The sequence below is a fragment of the Crinia signifera genome, chromosome 6, assembly GCF_055691185.1.
Source record: "Crinia signifera chromosome 6, ASM5569118v1, whole genome shotgun sequence".
Classification (NCBI taxonomy): Eukaryota; Metazoa; Chordata; class Amphibia; order Anura; family Myobatrachidae; genus Crinia; species Crinia signifera.
This window is the reverse complement of record NC_139222.1, coordinates 222,585,657-222,595,108: the sequence shown is the minus strand read 5'-3', so window position 1 is coordinate 222,595,108 and position 9,452 is coordinate 222,585,657. Positions and strand designations below refer to the sequence as shown.

Here is a 9,452-nt window from a genome sequence, read left to right as displayed (position 1 = left end):
CCATCTCATTGCATCATTTATCACTTAGACCACAGGTCTTTAACCTGTGGCCCTCCAGATGTTGTGGAACTACATGTCCCATAATGCCCTGACTGTTTTGGCATGCTCTTATAGGAAAAAATGTGGCAATGCATGTTGGGACATGTAGTTTCACAACATCTGGAGGGCCAAAAAGAAGGCCTCTTTTAATGATTGAGCCACTAACTTCCTGTGTCTGATGGCAGGAATGCTCATTGGTTACCTGTTGTTGTAAAACATGAATGGCATAACCATCAATGTCCTTCCTACAGCATAGCATCTTTTAGTGCAGGGCTGGGCAACACCGGCCCTCCAGATGTTAATGAACTACACATCCCAGGATGCTTTGCATTAGTTTTGCTATGTGGCCATGCTGAAACTGATGCAAGGCATGCTGGGATGTGTAGTTCATCAACATCTGGAGGGCTGGTGTTGCCCAGCCCTGTGTTAGTGTGTGCAAATTCACTGCAACGACTTTGCATGCACATTAAACCAATTGTATCATTTATTATTGCCACTATATTGGCAATAAGAAATCATGTAATGGGCCAATGTATAACAAAGCACTGATAGGATGTCGCCCATGCAATGTTCAAAAAAAATAAAATAATCGCTAACACGAACAAGTAACTTCTGGGTACAGCCCTCAAATGCACATATGGCAAAACATGCATGTCCAAGGGGGATATTACTGGAGAGGGGGCTGGAGGCACTTGGTTATTGCAGTAACACTCTGCCCATCTCTGCATCCAGTGTGGATTATCGCAGTGACACGGAGTCCCAGTAGCAAGTGAGTTATTGAAGTAATACCGTGTCTTTGCGGCAAGTGAGTGATACCCATCCTTACTTTACTCATACTTGCCTACTTTTGAAAACTAGTTTCAGGGAGATTATTGTTGGTAGCAGAATTTTGGGTACTTGTGTACTATCACGGTGCCCATCGCATCGCAGACCATAAGGCAGGCGATGGTATGCGATGCAACGAGATTTCCCTCGATGTCATACAATGTTAAAATTGTATAGCATTGTATATGGCATACAATGCCATGCGATTCGATTTTAAATTGTATACGCACCCTAATGGGGGCTTACAATGTTAAATGCACCCCCACTATGAACGTGAGCCCGAAGCAAGGCAAGCGCAGCGGTACGCGTCCTCCGACCTTTTCATACCCCCACTATCCACGTCTGTGTGGAGTTGATTTTATATAGTGTGGCGAGCACAGCGAGACACCGAGCCCGAAGTGTGGCGAGCGCAGCAAGACCCCGAGCCCAAAGTGTGGCGAGCGGACGCGGAATACATGTAAAGTAATACGCGTCCCCTCGCGGGGCTTGCCACGCTTCGGGCTCGGTGGCTCGCTGCGCTCGCCACACTATATAAAATCAACTCCACGCCGCTGCTCGCCACGCTTCGGGTTGGCGTTCATACTGGGGGTGGTGTGGGGGTGCATTTTACATTGTAAGCACCCATTAGGGGGCGCTGTGATAATACCGAATTTTGCATGTGCCCCATTGAGGGGGCGTGTTGTGCTCCATATATTATTAATAATATATATGGAGAGAGATTGTGAAAAGACATTGTGAATGTGGCACCTAGAAGCATGGGTGTGTGCTGCTACATCGGAGAGGAATCTTTTAAAATGACTTATATAAAAATGTAGATGAGCCCCAAAGCCGTAAGTATACTGGTACAGTGCTGGGAAATGGTGCTGATGATTCAATGTAAAGGTATTGATCTCTCATTCCTCTATTCCTCAAATATGTAACCGTGTAATGTGGGCTAGGTGAAATGAGGGAGATTGCTAGACTAATGAGGTAGAGAGGGAGATTGCTGCTATTTCAGGGAGTCTCCTGCAGAATGCAGGATAGGCAGCTATGCCTTACTTTTCTTAGGTGCCCATACACGTTACAATTCTTGTATACAATATCGCATCTCATAGCATATCGGTTTTGCGATGAGATCTAGTTAAAAAAGTATGTGCTGCACATACTTTTTGTACTAGATCTCATCTCATCGCAAAACCGAGATGCGATATTGTATACAATAATTGTAACGTGTATGGGCACCTGGAATATATCTTTGCAAAACCATAATAGTTGCTTTAGCTTCCTGTCTCCTGATGCAACTATATTTATTTACCATGTACTTGCCCTAAATTGCCTTGTTCTGTAATGTATTATTTTTTAAGATTTTTTTTTCTGCTCTGTGCTGTGAAACCCTTGTGGTGTGTATATATATGTAAAGAATGATAATAATAATCTGATCCTGTGCTCTGCTGTGATTCCCACTGCTGTGAAGTGAGATGCTGGCTTCTTAAGAGACTGAGGCATATATTTAGTAAAGGTCAATTTTTTTATTTTAGTTTTTATTTCATGTCAATTATAAATGATCTAAAATCCATTTACTAACATATGTTATATATATACACTTTAAAATGTTAGTGAAAGTGAGTTCTAGTCCAGTAAACACCAACATTGTGTAAGATTGCAATTAGTCTCAAATCAACTTTTTGTACATATACACCCCCGAGATGCGGGGACACACACTAGTGCCGTGCTTCCTTTGTGTGTCTTAAGGATGATGACCGTTTATTGTATCTAGCAGCGTCACTTCCGGTCTAGAGTTCCCGCTCTGTAGGCTGAGCGGATGTGGCGTCAGCACGTCTCTCCCCTCGCGTGTGTGTGTATGAAAGGAGTGTCCGCGTCTCGGCCTGTCCCTCACACAGCGCGTCCACCAACACGCCAGGTAAGTGCCGGCATAGAGAGGGCCCGGACACTTTCGGGTGGCCACCGAGCGCAGCTACCCCCGAGCTCTTGGCCGTAGCGACGGGATACGGTGGGAGGGGGATGGTGCTGCGCATTTCGCCGTACCGGCTCGTAGGCCGCTGCCGCCATTTTGTCACTACAATACTCCGCGAGCGTGTCCGTCATGGTGTCTTGGTAACCGGCGCTGAGGAAAGCACACCGTGCGGGCGGGTAGTTGCGTGTCATCTACGGAGAAGGTGCAGCAATCACAGGAGAGATCCCGATTTTACCCCAATACGTGTAGCGCACGTGCCCGGGTATCTATACGTGTAGCGCACGTGCCCGGGTATCGCCGCCGGTCCCACCAGCCCACACACGAATCCTGCCGCAGTCACGCGTGGAGCAGCGCGTAGTCGCCGTATGATAGCAGCTGCTGCCCCGGGGTGGGGGGACGTGTGTACAGGTTACTATGGCAGCTGTGCATATTGGCGGCTCTGCTGCCGCTTCTGGGGGGGAGGAGGCGAGCGCTAGTCGCACATGCGGGTGGCTGGGGATCATCATTGTTCTTAATATCCGCTCTCCACTATCCGTCCAGATCCGTAATCCACCATGGCAGACGAATGCATTGTGAGAGTACGAGGCTTGCCCTGGTCCTGCACTCGGGAGGAGGTGTTGGAGTTCTTCTCTAGTAAGATATTTATAGGCCTCATGTACAACACTTGTGTCTGTTTTATTGCTATTTTTCATGCTCTTCTGACGTTATTTTACCAACTGCTCTTGTAGCAATTATTCATTGGGGATCCTAAACTGGTGTGTTTTTATTTTAGCGGATTGCTCAATTGCCGATGGTGTTGGCGGCATTCATTTCACAATGTCTAAGGAGGGCCGTCCTAGTGGGGAAGCTTTCATTGTACTGGATACAGAAGAGGATCTTAAGAAGGCATTGGAGAAAGACCGCAAATATATGGGCCATAGGTACATTGAAGGTAAGGATCACTCACCCAGTATTTCACTTCCTCTAATGGTGTGTACATACAGCAGATATGCCGTGCTATGCGAGTCCCGATACAATCTGATTGTATCGGGACTCGCATATCACAGCATGCTGCAGATGCACAATTTTGACTGTATAATGCAGATCTGCACTATAGTCTTGCCTGCCCCTCTCTATTTTGCGTTTGCTCAGCATGGGATATGGCTTCTGATGTTCACTATATCGGCAACATTGGAAGCCATATCACACTGTGTGTGTACACTATAACAATGGCAGCATTTTCTGGAGAATTAAATTGTTTTGATTAGCAACATTCCAACTGCTGTTAGTAAAGTGATGTAACAACTTGTCATGTATTTGCAGTTTTCAAGTCCAACAATACAGAGATGGAATGGGTTTTAAAACACAACAATACCGGTGAAGCTGATTCAGCCACAGATGGAACAGTCCGGCTTCGTGGGCTTCCATTTGGTTGCAGCAAAGAGGAGATTGTGCAGTTTTTCTCAGGTGATTTTAGTTTCATAACTGCATTCTTTTTAACAAGCCTTTAAAATTTTCAATGACCTACTTAGCACATAAATCAACACAGCTCATCATTACTCAAAAGCCATTTTAGCCATAATTAACATGTGAAGTTATCGTATTATGAATTTGGTGTACGTGTTTTTCTTCTGTGGATATGCTAACATTGCGGGGTGGCGGGAGAAATCCTAGCATGATTTGAGCTGCTGTTAGGTTATTGGGAACTTTACATTTGTTAGTATTGTTGAGATGGGTTTGTTTCAGCGTTTAACACTGTTCCCCTTATTGGGGTTATTTGTCCTTGGGTTAAAGGGTTGAGAATCGTGCCAAATGGGATAACATTGACGATGGACTACCAGGGGAGAAGCACAGGGGAGGCCTTCGTGCAGTTTGCTTCAAAGGAGATAGCAGAAAATGCTCTGGGGAAACACAAGGAAAGAATAGGGCACAGGTGGGGATGGACAGAACGGGACGGTTATTTCTGTTTTGTTGTTTATTTTTATTTTTGGGCTCCATGGTGGCGGGAGGGGGTTCTGATTTCATAAGTAAATTTTTATTATTTTTCTTTTTCCTTTTTGCAGTCATTAAAACAATGCAAAGTGGTAACTACTAATTTTCTCTTCAAATGCTTTCTATGAGAATCAGCTTTCCATTTTCTAACTTTTTTTTTTTTGTTTTATTTCTTTAAAAATTGTACAGTTGCCTTTACTGCTTGTGTTCAATGGAGCCTCTTTTTGTTAGGTTTAATCTGCTTGTTTAAGCCATACTGACTATCTTTTTTTACAACTCCTGTATAGATACATTGAAATATTTAAAAGTAGCAGAGGTGAAATCCGGTCATCTTATGATCCACCACGAAGAATGATGGGACAGCGCCCAGGCCCATATGACAGGCCAATGGGAGGCCGTGGTGGTGGTGCCGGTGCTGCTTATTATGGAGCTGGGCGCGGTAACATGTATGACCGCATGCGTGGTGGAGGTGGTTATGCAGGGGGTAAGTAGAATTATTCTTAAATTGTTTTCTTGGTAAAATATGATTAAGTGGTCTACAATCAACTACCAGTATTGTGTATTCTCAATACATGAGACGTGTCCCATCCTATTGTATATAATTTTGTATTTATTTATTTATTTTTTCAAAGGTTATGGTGGATTTGATGAGTACAGTGGTTACAACAACTATGGTTATGGTGCAGATGGTTTTGACGATCGGCTTAGAGAAGGTAGAGGTGTGTATGCATGCAACATGACCAGCTTTTTTTTTTTTTTTTTTTAAGTAGATGCTAGATTAAACATTGTTTAATTTGGCCCTTATGAGCAATATCATTAATATCGCCTGGTGTGTACGCAATGAATGATGCTCAACAGTGAGTGGTCAACAGCCTCCATTGTCTGACATTTGTCAACTTGAGCTGCATGCTCAGTAAAGGGACGCGGTGATGTCACTGAAAAAAGATCGTTCAATGTGTATGCACATATTGTGTCTGGGAGATAGTGGGGCAGATGTATTAAAGCGCTTGGCACGCCACTATAATACTTACTGCTTCGCCTCATTGACTAGGCAAAGCAGGAGTGGGGACCAACCAGATGTATTAACATCTTGAGCACTGGTATTAACATCTTGAGCACTGACGCGGGTGAGTGTGAACACCCTCCCCCTCAGGCGATGTCCCCTTCCTGGAGACAGCGCATTAGTTCACACTGATGCTCTGACCCTGTCCGCCCTGCCGACTCACTGCGCATGCGCCAGATCTTGCTATTATCGTGAGATCTCGGGCACAGCCTGGAGCCAGCAGCAGGGCTAGCATTGTCCCTGCAATGGATATTGGACAACGCTAACCCTTGGCAGGCGAAGTGGTCAGTGCGGTTAATGGGCTATGTATGCCTAGGAGGCTAGTTGTAAGTCGCCCACGCAGCTAATTGCAGGGGACAGCCCCACCGAGCGTTACTCGGGGGTGGTCCTTAGTGCATGTTTGGTGTGCTGGTGATACATTTTAAAACACCGAAAATACCCCCCTCACCCTCTAAGTGCAGACCTGCAGTTTGCGCTAGTTCATACAGCTGCCCCAATGTGACAATATCACTCATGGAGTTAAGAGTCAAGTCTGTATGCAGCTTATGTGCTGACCCATTTAGCTTTATGAATACTCATGCATGTGCTAGAACAGTTTCGGTGATCCTCTACGATTTTAAAACTCTTCATATATACAGGAAATATATGATCGTACAATGTAACTGAACTGAATGGAATTGCAGAATCTCCCAAATGACACCTAGGTATCTGTTTTTTATTGTCTAGGTCTTCCACAAGGCTATCCTGGTGCAAGCGGCGATGCAGGCACAGGATTCCACAGTGGGCATTTTGTTCATATGCGTGGATTGCCATTCCGTGCGACAGAAAGCGACATTGCTAATGTAAGGATCTTTAAAAAAAAAAAAAAAAAAAGAATTCTTCTGAAATTAACCTTGTTGACATACCCTTCTGCTCGTAGTTTGTGGTAACTTGGATTGACTATATAATTTTTTTATTTTTTTTTCAGTTCTTTTCCCCACTTGCTCCAATCAGAGTTCACATTGACATAGGTGCAGATGGAAGGGCTACTGGAGAAGCTGATGTAGAATTTGCAACACATGAAGATGCAGTAGCAGCCATGTCTAAAGATAAAAACAACATGCGTAAGTGGATTTTATCTATTTATGTAGAATACTTTGAAGCAAATCTTTCTGCATTTTTTTTTTTTTTTTGACTCTTGTGAACTGTTTGGGCCATTATTTTATACTGACTATTCTATAATTTTTTTTTTCAGAACATCGATACATAGAGTTATTCCTTAACTCCACTGCTGGTGGTGGTGCTGGAATGGGCACCGGTATGGGCACAGGAATAGGCTGTTATGGAAGAGAAGCATTAGGTATGTAATAACTTTCTTAAATATACATCTGCAAGTGGCTATAGTTTTTTTTTTTTTAACAATTCTGTATTGTCCCCAGACGGTGCTGGATATGGTGCTGTAGGCCGAATGGGAATGACTGGAAACTATAGTGGATGTTATGCAAATCCAGATGGTCTAAGTGGCTATGGTATGTATTGGTCTCTGTAATGTTTGTCCGGTATTCTGTTGGCAGTTGCAATTCTTATTTGAGGTTTGAAGCACTATTTATATAGCGCATACATTCCGCAGCGCTTTACAGTGAATATTTGAATATTCACATCAGTCCCCTGTCCCAGTGGAGCTTACTCCTTTAAGATAATGGCATGTATTAATGCAGCTGGCCATCCTCGCCGTTTAACCCCCTTGTCGGCCGCTCACCCTATTCTGTTGACAATAAGCAGCTCTATACAGAAGTTTCTAGTTACTCAAAATGTATAACTGTACAAGTTCCTTTTTTACAAGCAACAGGTCACAGGCTCAGTTATTTCCACATGAAGACCAGTCAGTGCATGTCAGCTTAGGCTACATGCACTATTAGTTGTACCATTGTAAGCTCCACTGGGGCAGGGACTGATGTGAATGTTCAACTATAGCCTGTAAAGCGCTGCAGAATATGTATGTGCTATATAAGAAACTGTTAATAAATACAATGGTAGTTTTGCCTCCTGTCTACGTAGCAAATGTTTGTTTATATAGTGCAGCAAATTCTGTTTTTAAATGTACTGCCAAGTGTAAATTTGTATAGATTTTTTTTAAAGTGCCACACATATTAAGCGCCTTGTATTTCTGTGTTTTGTCATTTTAAGCAGAACTTGTATACTCTAGTCATTGTTGAATACTTTTCAATAACTACGTTTTTACAAGGGTATTGCATAAATTCTTAAACCGATCTCATTTAGATAAACCTATTTAAGCCCTGGTTAGCATGGACTCTTTGCTCACCACCTCAGGAGGCTGAGTGCAGAGATTGTGGTATCATGCCTATAGGCAGAGCCTATTGAATAGCAGCTGCCAATCGTGCAATACTGCAGCTAGAGATGCAATTGAATTGTCCCGAATAGTGAGAATTTTAGGTCTTGCGCTCACCTTTATCCTGCATATGAACTCCATTGTAAAGTCAGATGTGTAGGTTTCGTTGTGCGAGCCAAGTAGAATGGTCGGAGGGTGTCTGGATGGGTGCAGACTGTTACAATTGCTTAATTTTTTTTTAAATTGTTATAATAAAGCTTTATGAATATATTTCTCTTTGCAGGAAGGGGCAATTCTGGAAACAGTGGGGGCTACTTTGGGCAGCACGATAGCATGAGTACAGCTGGATGGCGTGGATTGTACTAGAAAATATTACTTTGTCTAAAAGAATTTGTGGAAGAAAGTGTTAGTTCTGTTTTTTGTTTAGCTCTTGTACACAAGTTTGTACAAGGAAGTTGATCTTAAAATTTTTAGTGAGCGGAGTACAGTGGACATTGTTACTGTAGGATTTAATTTGTTTGGATGCAAACGTTGACTTTGAATAAATTTTTTTTATAATCAAGGGATGTGTCTCTTCATACTTACTACAGTGTTAACTTAAACTGAAGTAATGTAGGCATTGTCTAAACAATGCTTGTGGCCATTTTGTCCTGAAACATTCATATAAAGATCGGTGTGTGGGGGGAGATATCATTCCTTGTAGGGGTTGCCCAAAGCAGCTTACCAGACTTTGGTTACAGTAATAATTGGAATCTAAATGCTATTGGAACCTTCTCTATAGAAGTTTTCATTAAATCTGCCCCATGTGGCCCTAACAGATGGCCTCCACCGAATAGGACACAGGGGTAGAACTTCCAAGCACTTGTGAAAGTGCTACGGATACTTTATTGTTCTCTTCCGTCCTATGTTAATGCATTTTTAGATTAAGTTTCAGTTTCTTCTTTCAGAAACTCTATGAATGTCTCAGGAAGATGATCCCACTCCCTTGCTCTCATGCCTGAAGGCTGTTTCACAGACAAAAGATGTGGGGTGCAGTTTTAAGGAAGTTGTATTTTGTTTTTCATCTATGACTGAAGCCATGTTTTTGTATTTGATTACCTGTACTGATTTATTTTGTATATTTGCCACAACACACTTGTTACAAGTTTCTTGCATTATAACATTCAACCAGATGGGTTTTATATTAGTTAAGCTTATAGCAAATGCATCTTGGAGTCTAGAATTACCTGTGTATTTTACCCATGTAATAAAACTGACCTGATTTCCATAAA

The 9,452-nt window shown here is 42.8% G+C and overlaps 1 protein-coding gene across 4 annotated transcripts; it reads left to right on the top strand.

Moving 5' to 3' along the window:
• The first annotated feature begins 2,611 nt into the window (after positions 1-2,611).
• HNRNPH3 (heterogeneous nuclear ribonucleoprotein H3) lies at positions 2,612-9,452 on the top strand. 4 transcript variants are annotated; one of them, XM_083148958.1, is made up of 12 exons: positions 2,612-2,764; positions 3,359-3,451; positions 3,591-3,749; positions 4,121-4,264; positions 4,592-4,730; positions 5,077-5,273; positions 5,422-5,508; positions 6,579-6,694; positions 6,820-6,955; positions 7,087-7,191; positions 7,271-7,360; positions 9,129-9,452. In XM_083148958.1, the coding sequence occupies exons 2-12, from the start codon at positions 3,373-3,375 to the stop codon at positions 9,137-9,139; spliced, it is 1,263 nt and encodes a 420-aa protein (XP_083005084.1). In that variant the 5' UTR covers positions 2,612-2,764; positions 3,359-3,372; the 3' UTR covers positions 9,140-9,452. The 4 variants fall into 4 exon arrangements, with proteins under 4 accessions (XP_083005084.1, XP_083005082.1, XP_083005083.1 ...); XM_083148956.1 differs by lacking the exon at positions 9,129-9,452 and adding an exon at positions 8,465-8,743; XM_083148957.1 differs by lacking the exons at positions 2,612-2,764; positions 9,129-9,452 and adding exons at positions 2,997-3,020; positions 8,465-8,743.

What these genes read in the sequence shown, in the direction of transcription:
- HNRNPH3 (XM_083148956.1), top strand. Translation starts at nt 3,373, where the DNA reads ATGGCAGACGAATGCATTGTGAGAGTACGAGGCTTGCCCTGGTCCTGC. An exon ending in GATTGTGCAGTTTTTCTCAG is followed by an intron (nt 4,265 to 4,591) that starts GTGATTTTAGTT and finishes CTTGGGTTAAAG; the next exon opens with GGTTGAGAATCGTGCCAAAT. An exon ending in CAGAAAGCGACATTGCTAAT is followed by an intron (nt 6,695 to 6,819) that starts GTAAGGATCTTT and finishes TTTTTTTTTCAG; the next exon opens with TTCTTTTCCCCACTTGCTCC.